We start from the raw sequence: 13527 nt of genomic DNA on the forward strand, positions 1-13527 counted from the left end.
GCTTCATAGCATTCTGCTCACGGAGGCCACCAGCTAAGCTACAGTCAGAGCAGATTTACACAGTCCAGAAAAGCCTGAAGGGAAAAAACAAAAGTAAAAAGAAATGTGGACAGAAAAAGAAAGGTTGCTTACATCCCAGGTTCTGGCTCCATCGTTGGGCTTGAACGCTGGCCCAGGCCCAGCTGTGGAAGCAGTCAACGGAGTCTCTTTGGTAACAGAGTCACTGTGGAAACTGAAGGAGAGACGGATTCATGTAAGAACAAACTACTTTAGAAAACAACTTTACTCATAAAAAACTATTTCTTTTTGTTTAATCTGAGGTTTCCATATGAGGCAGCATGTGTACAATTCATCAATGAATTTGGTCAACAAAAAAAGACAAAGACTTTGGCCATCCCCATAAGTACAAACAGTGAATACTGATTTAGTAGGTTTGCCCACCCAAAATGAAATTGACAGTCCGTCATCTTAATCAAATGGTAGGTTCACTAAAACAGTGAGATAGAAAATCACAAAGAACATCGAAAAACCCACTTTAAAGAATTTATATAAATTTATTTGAATTTCAATGAGAGAAAAACACATTTGAACCAGAAAGACGTATTACTTTGTGTTAAAACCCTTATTCTCAGCACAGATGTCAGATGTTTCTGGTAGTGGATGGTCAGGTTTCTGCACATCAGGAGATTTTTGGTCCACTTTTCTCTGCTAATGTCTTCGAAATCATTCAGATCTGATGGGTGTCGCTTGGCAACTAAGTGCTTCAGCGACTGGCTGTGTCACTCTGTGACCTTTATATGTTTCTTCTTCAGCCATTCATTTATTGTCTTGGCTGGATGTTTTGGGACATTACCATGTTGGAAGACCCACCACCCACCACCCATGTTAAGCCTCCTGGTGGAGGGAAGCAGGTTCTCATTTAGGATTTGACAGTCTATGGCTCTGCCCATCCACATGGTAAAGTAAGTAGTCCGGTGCAGAAAACGCCCCCAAACCATGATGATTCCACCTCCATGCTTGACAGTGGGGATGGTGCTCTTGAGGTCATAGGCAGCATTTCTCGTCCTCCAAACATGTTGGGTTGGGTTGATGCTAAAGAGCTTAGTTTTGGTCTCATCTGACCACAGCACCTTCTCCCAATCACACTCTAAATCATGAATGTGTTTGGTAAACTTCAGGCGGGCCTGCAAATGCTTCTTCCCAAGCAGGGGACTTTTGAGCTCTCCAAAATGTTAAACCATGGCAATGTAAAGTATAACAAATGGTTTTCTTGGTGACTGTGGTTCCAGCTGCTTTGAGATCATCAACTAACTCCTGCCGTATTGTTTTAGGCCTATTCCTCAATGTTCTCATGATCATGGAAACCCTCCAGCTGAGATCTGGTTTGGAGCCCCAGACCTACAGTGGGGCAAAATGGTATTTTGTCAGCCAGCAATTGTGCACTTAAAAAGCTGAGAGAGGTCTGTTATTTCATCATAGGTATACCTCAACTATGAGGTATACAACTCCTCTAGAGCCGTGATGTTTTGGGGCCGTCTCTGGGTAATGCAGACTTTCAACTCCCTCCAAAGATTTTCTATGAGGTTGAGATCTGGAGAGTGACTAGGCCACTCCAGGATCTTGAAATGCTTCTCATGAACCCACTCCTTCGTTACCCGGGCAGTGTGTTTGGGATCGTTGTCATGCGGAAAGAACCAGCCACGTTTCATCTTCAATGTGCTTGATGGGAGGAGGTTTTCATTCAAAATCTCACCATGCACTGCCCCATTCATTCGTTCCTTTACACCAGGGGTGTCCAAATCCAGGCCTCAAGGGCCGGCAACCTGCTGGTTTTCCAGAAACCCTGCCTCATCTGCTGTTGATTACCTAGATCAGGTGTGTTTAGCCAATTAGGAGCTTCAAAGGCAGATTGATTGGAAAACATAGAGGACACCGGCCCTTGAGGCCTCGAATTGGACACCCCTGCTTTACAGGGATCAGTCATCCTGGTCCCTTTGCAGCCCCATAGCATGATGTTTCCAGCCCCATGAATTACAGTAGGGTATGGTGTTCTTTGGATGCAACTCAGCTTTCTTTCTCCTTTAAACACGACGAGTTCTTACCAAAAAGTTCTATTTTGGTTTCATCTGACCATAGAACATTCTCCCAATCTTCTTCTGGATCATCCAAATGTTCTCTAGCAAACTGTAGATGGGTACTCATAAATGCACTGGCTTTAGCAGGGAGACATGTCTGGTCCCAGGTCATTCACTAGATCCCCCCGTTTGGTTCTGGGATTTTTGCTCACCATTCTTGTGATCATTTTGACCCCACTGGGTGAGATCTTGCCTCAGATTGAGGGAGATTATCGGGAGTCTTGTATGTCTTCCATTTCCTAATAATTGCTCCCACGGTTGATTTCTTCACACTAAACTGCTTTCCTTTGCAGATTCAGTCTTCCCAGCCTTTTGCAGGTCAACAATTTGGTTTCTGGTGTCCTTAGACAGCTCTTTGGTCTTGGCCATAGTGGAGTTTGGAGTGGGACTATTTGAGGTTGTGGACAGGTGTCTTTTATACAGATGACGAGTTCAAACAGATGCCATTAATAATTAATACAGACAATGACTGGAGGACAGAGGATTTTCTTACAGAAGAAGCTACAGGTCTGTGAGAGCCAGAAATTTTGCTTGTTTGTAGATGACCAAATACTTATTTTCTACCATAATTTACAAATAAATTCTTTAAAAAAAATTACAGGCCTTTCTCATCTTTTTAGGTGGGAAACATTGCACAGTTGGTGACTGACTAAATACCTTTTCGCCCCACTGCATTGGTCGATTGATAGTCATGTGGCATCAACGGTAGTGACAGTTGTTAATCCCCAGCTTCTTGCTGATGGTTTTGTAGTCCATTCTGGTCTTGTGCAGGTCTACAGTCCTCTCCCTTAAATCCACTGAAAGGTCTTTAGTCTTTCCCATGATGGAGTTTGGAGTCTGACTGATGGACTGATTCTATGGACAGGTATCTTTCCTACAGATGATTAGTTCAAACAGGTGTCATCAGTTCAGATGACAGCTTGATTAGGAGAGTCTTAGGAGAGTCTAGTCTTGTTTCCACTGAGCTGTCTGACCCAGTCCAGATCAGACAGCTGATATTTTGAGTGTTTTCTTTGTAAAATTGAGGCATTAAACACAAAAGAATTGGTTGTAGGTCAGAAAATAGGAACGGAACGGTTGGGGCAGAGCTGCTGCATTTAAGCTAGCTTCCAGTGTTAGTAATCATTTGGGTTTTTGTGCTTTCCTTTGTCCTCTTTTGGTCATGAGTCTATATTGAAAATGCCTGCAAACAACAGCAAGGCCATACCACGTACCTTACCACTCCTTACTGGACCGTAACCCTCTGAGAAAACCAGCCATAACTGGTCTGTGTGAACCGGAGCCAGAACCAGGATCAAATACTTATTTCCTTGAATCAAATCCACAAATATTTACACAAAGTTGACTAAAGTCAGTTTCTTGATTTTCTACCTCACTTTTTCGGATGAACCTACCATGAAGATGACAGATGGTCAATATATTTTTAGGTGGACAAATGTACAAAATCAGCAAGAGATCTAATACTTATTTCCTTTAATTTATGTTTAGCTCAGTTTTAACCTTTAGGCTCATTTCAGCTGAACATTTCCTTACAAATGATACGTTTGTGAACTGAAGCCACATTTCAAAGCCGAATGGTTCAAAACCCATTCACAACAGCAGGAGACAAAAAAGGGGATTTTAAAAATGATTCCGTTCCGTAAAGATGATAATATAGTTAAGATACAAAATTTTGATTTAATTAAAAAACTACTATTATTGGAGAACCAGAACAGAAACGTGTGTCAAACATCCTCACCTCGCTGTTGCGACTTTGTCTTTGGGAAAAAAGAAGATGTTCCCCGTCTTTTCCGTCAGACCTGCTGTGGCGTCGTGAGAGGTCGGCGGTTTGTTTGTGGCCGTCCTCATCCTGCTCCCTCCTCCATCTTTGAACTCGAGAGTGAGTTTGGGGGCCCACCCCTCTGCGACAGGCCTTCTGTCCCTGCGCCTTTCTGTAGGGGCAGAGGCCGGTGGAGGGGGCAGCTGGGGGAGACGAGCACTCACATGGGGGTCCGCGCATGGAGACGAGGGGGAGGAGTCTGAGTGGGTTCTGCCATGAGAGGTTATTTGAGGTGACCGCTCCCCCTGCAGGGAACTGGAACTGAAGGTACTGCTGGAAGCTGAGCTCTGCTCGGCCTCCTGGCTCCTCTGTATCCTCTGCAGCGCCTCCTCTCTGCGCTTCTCGAACATTTCCCTCTCGTGCTGAACAAAACTGAGGCGCTGTCGCTCCAAAACGCCCTTCTGCTGCCGGATCTGCTCCATCATTTCCCTCTCGTTCTGCTGTTGTTGATTCCTCTGCCGCTCCTCTCGGTCCTCATTGAGCTTCAGGAGCTTGTCCATGATGACCTGCTCTTGTTTGGGGGCGGGTCCTTGAGGTGCAGAGTCTGGTTTAGGTGCAGAAGGTCCCACATTCTCAGTCTGGGCTGAAGAGTCTTGAAGATGAGTTGGAGGATGAATAGGGCTTCCAAGCTCCTCACTAAGCGGAGTCTCCTTCTGCATACTAATGACCACCACCAGGGGGCGGCGCGCGGACTCTCGCCGATCTTTCAGAGGCTTCAGTGCAGAAGTGATGGTTGTGGAGATCACTGGCTTTTGGCTTCCCTGGAGCTCAGCAGCAGGAAGGGGGATTGCAGGGCTGTGCTCACGAGCAGGAATGTAAAAGGTCGGTAGGCAGCTCTCCGTTTTGGCAGGATGTGGGGGGAGGTCCATTTTTGTGGGGCTGTGGTTCTCTTGAAGGCTCACAGCCTCAGATACGTCCGTCTTAAGCGTCTCTGCTGGTTTTTTCGAGGTCGTCACAAAAACTTCATTGTTGGACTCAGACTCATCTGGAACAGCTGGCAGAGGCCAGCCGGACTCCTCTCTATCTGCCGCCATTTCTGAAGCCTTGCTGGGATCTTCATCCATAACCAGAAGCTCGAAGCTGCCTTTGGAGCTCTGGCTGTCTGGCGTTCCCTGAGGGGAAGGAAGAGATGGACTCGCAGGGGGCACCAACTCCATGGAGCAATGCTGCTCCTCCGGTGAAGACGAAACTCCGATGCTGTTTGCCCGCACCTTGAGGAGCTTCAGGCTGAACTGGGCCTGTTCCAGCTCTCTCATGCGCCGGTTCTCTCTTTTGGCCCGAGTTGTTTTGTGGCTGCCCTCATCGAGGGTTCGATCCTTCTCTCGGTGTATTGTAGGTGGCGTTGGTGCCAATGGTAGCTCCTCCATTGTAGCGTTAGAGCTGCCGTCCTCTGTGCCGTCACGTTTCTCCTCATCTCTGTTCGTGCTGAGGAGGCTCCGCTCTCGTTCCTCGCAGGTACGATCCTCCCAGGTGCTCAGGTCCAGCCCCATGGTTGTGTCAGGCTGCTCCCACTCTTCTAGCGGGACACTCACCCGGCCATTCTGGAGCTTAAGAAGCTTGTCTTCTTGCTTCAGTTTCTGTTCCTTTAACTCTCTGAAGCTGAAAATCAAGAAGATCCAACATTTATCATAAAGACATATGAGTGACACTTTGTTGGCCTCAAAAAAACAAACCCATGGGAGTCTAAGATCCAAAACGTTGCTTTCAGCAGCTCAGCTGATTGCAGAGCTGCTTTGGGTTGGATTGCTTGCGTAATGCTACAATCTTACCAATCTATTTGCACACAACAAAGCCCAAATACACTGCTGAAGCTGTGTGGAACCTTAATCTGGGGTTTCACAAGCTTTAGCAAAATCAAACAGTCATCCATGCTCACGGGCTACTTATAGAACAGAGGGACAGCCATAAAAATGCTCAAATATTCAATTTTTTGGTCCGTTTCAAAAACTCGTCTTCATGAAAACATTCTTCACAGCGTGGCTTACCGTCTTCTGGCCAGGAAACCTCGGCTCAACGCCTGGAGCTTCCCCACAGCGTCACGCAGATCCAGGTATTCCCGTCTGGCCCCATGACAGCGCCACGCTGCCTGGATCACCAGAGCAGCGGCGCAGCGGCGCTCCAGCTGGAACCTCCAGAGCTTCTGCAGCACCAGAGCCGCCTGCCTCCACCGCCTGAACCTCTGACGCGCCCTGTAACCCCGCCAGTGCGTCTGGAGGCACAAAGCTGCCCCCTCCTGGAGAACAGGGTCACAGTAATCCTCCTGCTCTACCGGCCGGTGAGAACGCCACCATTTCTGTGCAGACAAGAGGACAATGAAGATTTTCGATTCGAGTGAAAATATGCAGGGATTTTTTGTATCGTACACTGAAATATTTGATGAAGAGCTTTTTAACCTTCTACAAAAAGGATTCATGATAATCGGACAATGATGTACTTTATGAGTCCCAAACAAATTTGCAGAAACTACGGCTCATCTCCACTCTGAATTAATTAGAATGAAGTCAGAATTCGAACCCCACTTGCAGATTTTCTTTAAATAAGCAAAAAAAAAAAATCTGCCAATGGGGTAAAAAAATTATTTTATCAAGAAATTTTATTATGAAGAAAAAAATTCCACTCTGACATGTTTGCTAGAAGTAAGACTATTTTACTATTCAAAAACTTTCTTGCTAAGATTATTTTTCTTGCAAGCCCAAAAAATAAGACAATATTTCTTGAAACAGGGCTTTTTTTTCCTATTTTCATACTTTTTTTTTAAATTAAATTTTACTTTAGCTGAACACAAGGAGAGATCTCTGTGGTATGATTTGTTAAATATTTCTGCTATGAGTGACTTTTATCCATTCATCATAAGATAGTTTAGGTTTAAACTTTCTTTTTTAAACTTTTTTTTTTTATTCTTTATGATTTCAGAGCTTAAAAAACAGAAATATTTCTACAAAATTAGCACACATTGACCAAAAAGAAGTTTAAATAAAAGGAAAAATTCAGAATCCGAATAAGAAATGTTTAAATTCCGGTTGTAGAATCTCTCTCTTCACCTGTCTGTTAAGATTTTAGTGGGTGGATGTAGGAAAGTGGCGTTCAGATCCAGGATGATAAAGTCTGTGTTACGTACCTGGATGCAGCTGGCGGCCTCCCTCATCCTGGCGAACTGCTTCCTCTCCAGCCGGGCTCGGAAGCGCCGCTGCAGCATGACGATGCGCCGCAGAACTTCTCTGTGGAGTGAGGCCTGCAGCTGCTGACGCTGAGCCTCCCGCAGAAACACCTGAGAGGAGGGACGATGATGGAGGGGACTTATTGGACCGCCACTCAATGACCCCAGATGGGTAATACACCCAGACCAATAGAAAACAAACCCAAAATAGGGAGCTTGAACATCCCCTGGCTGACAAGAATGTCAGGTATGATCCACTAATTATAGACGGCAGAGGCCGATATCATGTCTCATTCATACACATCCTCTTTACAACATGAGGTCCCTCCAAGCACAACACTTGACCCATTTATAGTTTTCCTCTGTAAAAAACGATTCTTTTAACAACAAACAGCAGAAATTCTCTAAATTAAATGTTTGTCTAAGCCTCTCATTAAAAGACGCCGAACAGGAAAGCAGCATTCCTCATATTTTACCTCACATTTTTTAGTGGTGATGGAATTATTAAAACATGGTTACTACACAGCCGTTTCGCCGCATGAGGCTGAGAGGGAAAGCGACATGCCTTTGTTTTTCCCACTTGGTAGCCCTCCGGCTGCAGGTCCAGCTGACCCAGGCATTCCTGGATGCTCTCCCTGGCAACAGAGACGCCCGGCGGCAGCAGCACGTGGAAGTGATGAACGAAATCCTTCAACACAGAAAGGAGACAGTGCTTTGAACTCAGTCACACATCCAACCGCACGGATTCATGTCACAAATTCATTATCGATTCTAGATGACGTTCTATGAAAATGGGGTTTCGCTTCCACAGCAACCTCTCCTGCCGTCCGGAGACACAGAAGTCCATATTCGAAGGGGTTCAACCATCATGATACAAGTATTCTGAGCTTCCCTTCTTTAAACTGTGGCCCATTGTGTCCATCCAATACACCGTGAGGGTGGACAGGCAGGCAGGCAGATGCCGTGTTTATACAATTACAAGCTGGATTTCAGAAACCTGCAGACAAAGACTCTGTTCTGAGCAGCAGAGCTGTCCACAGTGATGCCATCCTCCAGATATTCCACAATAACGCCAAGAAAAGCCCCAAACTTGTTGCTGCTAAACATCAATGTCTGTTGAAAATGACCAACAGATACTTTCACTCCAAACCTGCCGTTTACCCGTCAGTTTAGCACACAAACATGAAATGTACTGTTCTTTCATCAGATAGATAGGAAAAACAACTCAATGAAACGATGGCAATGACAGCCAGTCATCTGCTTTTAATGGTAAACATTTCTGGTTTTTAACATTAGACTTTAAAATGTTTGGACTGATTTTTATTCATTAAAAGACTCAGATGTAGAAGAATATGCTTGTTTGACCAAACACTATAGTTATAATCCTATATTTTTTAAATAAACCGAAAAAAAGATTAAAAATGGGTTATGAAGAATGGATTCTTTACCCAAAGGCTTTTAGGTTGAACATTTTCAAAAGGCATCAAATGTCAACGGTCTTAAAAAACCCAGGAAATAATTTATGTTATCATTCGACCTTAATGTTAGGTTTAAGACATTAAATTTCAAAAGCAAGATAGAAAAAAACTAATTATGGTTATGGAAACTATTCTTTGAAATGAGGCGGGGGGGGAAAAAGCGAGGATTTTTAGGGAGAAAACTAACTTTTTTCTCAGAGGAAGGAGGTGGAGCAAAGCCTCGCAGAAACCCAAGACGGACAAAATGGAACAAAAGTGTGTATCCTGGTAAAGTGATGCTGACACGAGCTGTGAGTAATCTTGGAAAGATGGGAGTGTCACATAGAAACAGTCAAAACCACGAGATGGGACAGATTTTGAGGGGAAGGGGGAGCCCGTCACACACACAGCTTTAACATGGCATTTAACTCCGCCTGCTGTATTAGTCATAGAGCACTTCCACAGCACTGAAACCACGGCCAGTGCGGTTATACACGCTGCCATCTACTTCGCCTTCAGTTCATTCTTGACACCGCAAGCTGAAACCACAACTAGAACACAACTTTCCTCGAGATGATTTCCTCAACGGCCCAGACTCCTGGAAACTGAAGGTTTGGTGTCGTTTAAGCTCTCAAGCCTGCAGACATGTTCATGTAATGTTGCTCTACCAGCATTTGCTTCATGGAAAACAGCATTTTGGGGGGGGGGGGGGAAATCTCTGCACTTTGTCTCTACAAACTTCAACTTAATTAGCTATGAAGTTTAGGATGGGATCATTTTGAACCCGGTCCCTCTGAAATTATAGATCATAAACAATTCAAATGTGGCTGAATGCAGCATCACTAAACAAAACTGACAGTATTACCACTGGATGAAAGATTGGTGTTAAAACATACAAAAATTGCTTCATTTATGTCTTTTTAATTTAGAAAAAAAACTTTATTTTGGTGTACCTTTTTGAATAAAGACAACATTTTAATGTGGCAATGAGCAAAATGTAACAATATGAAGTCATGAAGTGTGACGGTTCTACTGCGGCTAAAATGATGTATTTCTATGCCTGAAATATGAAAAAAATAATAAAATAAAATAATCGGCCTGGTCATAATGTATTCCCAATTCATCTTATTATAACACACCTCAGAATCTTTTAAGTCCAAGAAAACCAGACATCTCTTTGTTACAGGATTCCTCTGAAGCCTCAGCATGAAGAAAATATTGACTGACGTAGATTTGGTTGAATATTTGCAGCAGAAACAGCTCCCTGGAAAGCTTGACACCTAATTTTGCGATCATTGGAGCTCATATCATTCAGTGCAGCATTAAAGGAGTCAGACGCTGATGTTAGAGGGGAGAGTCTGGCTCCAAATATCTGTTCCAGCTCATCTCTCAGGGCTTGAATTCAGGTTTCTGAGCAGGCCGCAATTCTTTGGATCTACACCCTTCTAACCACGTCTTCATGGACGGAGTTCTGTGGACTTTGGTGCAGTGAAGCCGACCAAACTGGTTTCAGTGGGTCGGATAAAAAGCACTTTAAACTTTGAGGTGAATGAATGAGTCTAGACAAAACTTTTATGTGAGTTTCATCAGCTAATGAAACTGAAAATTGAGAACTGAAAGCAAAGACGAAGGAACGAAAAACCAAAAGTTAAAAATACAGCAGCTGTTACAAATAAACATTACTTTTTATTTGGTAGAAGTTTTAGGTATTTAGTCTTTTCAATTCAAGTTTGCCATTTATACATTCTTTCAAATTTTTCAATATTTCTTTCAGGTTAAAAAATATGTTTCTCAAATTTGCTTCTTTTTTTTAAACTTTTTTTACTTTGCAATTTCCCTCAAGTTTACAATGTGTACTTTTGAGTTTAAAAAAAGTGTTCAGATTTTCTTTTCCAAATAAAAAATTCAGTTTTTTTCATTTGCTTTTACCTGATGGTTTGACCCCATATAATTTCCACTTCAGGGCCTCCATGACAAAAAAAAAAGGGTTTTTTGTTTTCAGTCCAGTATGTGGCAAACGTGAGACAGAACTTTACATGTGCAAAAGCTCTGGAAGGGTGGAAGCTTGTGCGTTACCTCAAAGCTGTACTTGAAGTTGTAACCGGACTGGCGGATGCGCACGGTCTCCAGCATGCCCGTGTAACGCAGCTGCCTCAGCACCAGGTTATCGTTGAACCTTAAAGGCAGCTGATGGGGAGAAGGGAGAGTTACAGCAGCTTAAATATAGCAAAAGAACACTCATTTAAGGAGAAACCCAATAGGGGGCGCTATAGAGCTAATGATTAGATTAAACTACTCCAAATTAAATATTATACAGCCCAATAATTACTATTCTTTTGCTAGTTCTTTCCAAATAGTTTTTATTTTTTGAGTTTTATGTAACTAATTGTAGTTTATTTTGATTAAAGTGACAAAGGATTAGTGTTATAAGTAGAAACGACTCACTTTAGAACAAAATGTGAAGAAAATGAGAATCCAGTCTTCCTATAAGGCGGCCGGTCTCCTTCTAAAGTCTAAAAACTAGCACTAATTCATAAAAGCTAAATCTACATTTTTGATTCCAATACAACAATGAATGGCAGTCTAACTTATATTTATTGAACTTTAAAATAACATACTTAAAACTGAACCAAGAAGTGCAACTTGAGTGTTTTTTTCATCTTAAATCAATATTTTCTATTGTCAAGCGTATGAAGCAAAAGGATTTTTCCTTAACTCGATATTCTAGCTCGTAACCAGGCAAAAGATTCTTAACTGTGCTGACATGAAGAAATGCTTGGAAAGGTGTAGGGCAATGATGAGTTAAAACAACTTCACTTCAAACCTGCTCAAATATCTTCAATGTCTAAAAACAAGATTTTACATCCTTGCAAGTATCACAGCTTGCAGTGAAGTGAGGTCAGGGAAGAAACAATAAATGCTTTCACCAAGAAAAAAAAGAAGTGCAACTTCAAAGAAACAGAAATGCTTTGAAAACTAAACCAGAAGCAGTTTAAAGAGGCTGCATCGGCAGCACACAGACACACATAGACACACACACACACAATACCTTATCAGCATTGGAACGGATGCACTTCACAAAATACGGCTCAGACTGACCCAGAGTCTCCATTAGCTTATTGAGGGAAGCCTGCAGGAGGAGAAACAAAACAAGTTTAAGCCCACGTCACTGGCTGACAGAAAACACTCCCACCGCACGTCACCGACGTGAGGAACATGTACGAATGCGGCTAGGGGGGGATCGCTTTCATGTGCTGAAAACACACGTGTTTGTGGGGGGGGGGGGAATTGGTCTCGCCTCCTTGCCTGGGGAGATGAAAGCAATCATTGCAGGACAGGATGTGGAAAGTGAAGTCATCCACACACATGGCTGCATGCCTGCCAGAGGGGCCTGCGGGAGCTCACGGTTCTGAAGAAGTCAGGCCTCGCTTTCCTCTGCTTTAGAGTCCCGCCTAATGCTCGCCAACACCAGCTTCTCTAATGTTTATTTAAGACCAATGAAGCTTCCTCGGGACTTCAGATGATTGGAACAAACTGATATTTGGAGTGAATTTATTTACCCTCTAAATGTTTTTATCATCTCCCTCAGATGAAAAAGTAAAGACTTTCAAACTGGGTGTGTCAATGAAAGCAAAACCACTTTTTTTTTCCAACTTTCTCATGAAAACCCTATTTTTTGTTTGAAGCAGACATGTTATTCATCTGTGTCTTCTGGTTGGAGGCTCCTCCTCATGATATGAGAGGGTTCAGTCCAGGGGCAGAAACGGAGGAAATCTCCGTTTTGAGCTGGACTGGGATCTCTGCCGTGAGCGTGTTTGACCCTTCTGACCTGGAACTGTGCGCTGATGCTCGGCGGCTTCTTCTTTTTGTGGAGGTGAAGAAGAGATTTGGTGATGCGGTCGTGAAGTGTCAGCTTGCTGAGGTACTTCAGTGACTTCACATTCAGTAAGTGCTGAAAGTGCAAAGTCAGGCATTAGATCTTTTTATGGTCCATTTTCACTAAAGTTTAAAGGAAATCAAGAGCAGTACCTTTGGAAGATTTGGCTTGGATTTGTAGTTTTTGTTCCTCCTTTGAAAAAGAAAAACAGGGAAAAGTATAGAGTTTGTTTAAAAAGTGACGGCAAAACATTTTTCTTTCTTCTGGACTGAAAAATGTGTTTTTCTGCAAGATCAGAGGTCAAAAACGGATGAGATGTTTCCGATCTGACTGAAGTGCTGCATCACTGACACCTCTCAGGATGACATTCCTCTGAAGAACATCAACATTTCTCTGCTGATTCAGTCCAGAGAAGTCCCTTTCAGACCAAACCCCCTTTAGCCAAAGCAGTGAGGTGGATGCATCTTCAACTTTTCTGTCCAAGCGATAAACTTAACTGGCCAAAACATCAAATCCTGCCACAACTAAAACTGTGTTTCCATTACATGCATGTGCAAAACTATCAAAATTTTAGAAATGTCGAAAAAAACACAATTTCGGAATAACACTGTTTCCATTAAATCATAACGCGAATAAACAGGCCAACTTATGCGATAAGTCAGTCCAAATACTTTTACAAAACAATGCTTTATTTACAGCAGATACATTCACATTTCTGCCACGGCACTAGCGCTCATCATCATCTATCAAAGGAGACGTTGGCGTCTTATTTAGGCCATGGAGTGGAAAGCTCCTTACACGTGGGAGTGGCTACGAACGAAAGGATTTGGGGAAATTGTGGTTGATGATTTTACAGAGGAGCTGTGGACTCAACAATTCTGCATGACACGCTCAACTTCTGAAGAAGTGTGTGATGCTGTGGGGCCTCTGGCGGTGCCTGCTGTGCAATGCCTATAAGGCAGCCAGCTCCTACCAAGAAGCACTTTGCCATAGCTACCCATCTGACTCATTCAGAAAAAAGTGCTGCCATTGCAGTTTTTAGAAATATGTCGATTTCGCCTCAAAAACCACCTCCTCCAAGT

General features: G+C 43.2%; 1 protein-coding gene across 13 annotated transcripts in view; it reads right to left on the reverse strand.

The window, feature by feature from the left end:
* The window catches only part of myo9aa (myosin IXAa), a 106929-nt gene that overhangs the window by 12859 nt on the left and 80543 nt on the right, over nucleotides 1–13527 (reverse strand). For all 13 annotated transcript variants that reach the window (XM_078944228.1, XM_078944227.1, XM_020712158.3 and 10 more), the window contains 9 exons: nucleotides 12598–12637; nucleotides 12398–12520; nucleotides 11618–11698; nucleotides 10645–10755; nucleotides 7677–7799; nucleotides 7073–7222; nucleotides 5940–6247; nucleotides 3874–5553; nucleotides 133–232 (listed from right to left, as the gene is read on the reverse strand). In XM_078944228.1, coding sequence (XP_078800354.1) covers nucleotides 133–232; nucleotides 3874–5553; nucleotides 5940–6247; nucleotides 7073–7222; nucleotides 7677–7799; nucleotides 10645–10755; nucleotides 11618–11698; nucleotides 12398–12520; nucleotides 12598–12637 — 2716 coding nt within the window. The remainder of the gene's footprint in view (nucleotides 1–132; nucleotides 233–3873; nucleotides 5554–5939; nucleotides 6248–7072; nucleotides 7223–7676; nucleotides 7800–10644; nucleotides 10756–11617; nucleotides 11699–12397; nucleotides 12521–12597; nucleotides 12638–13527) is intronic.

The sequence above is a fragment of the Oryzias latipes genome, chromosome 3, assembly GCF_053564925.1.
Source record: "Oryzias latipes strain Hd-rR chromosome 3, Olatipes_Hd-rR_3.1".
Taxonomy (NCBI): domain Eukaryota; kingdom Metazoa; phylum Chordata; class Actinopteri; order Beloniformes; family Adrianichthyidae; genus Oryzias; species Oryzias latipes.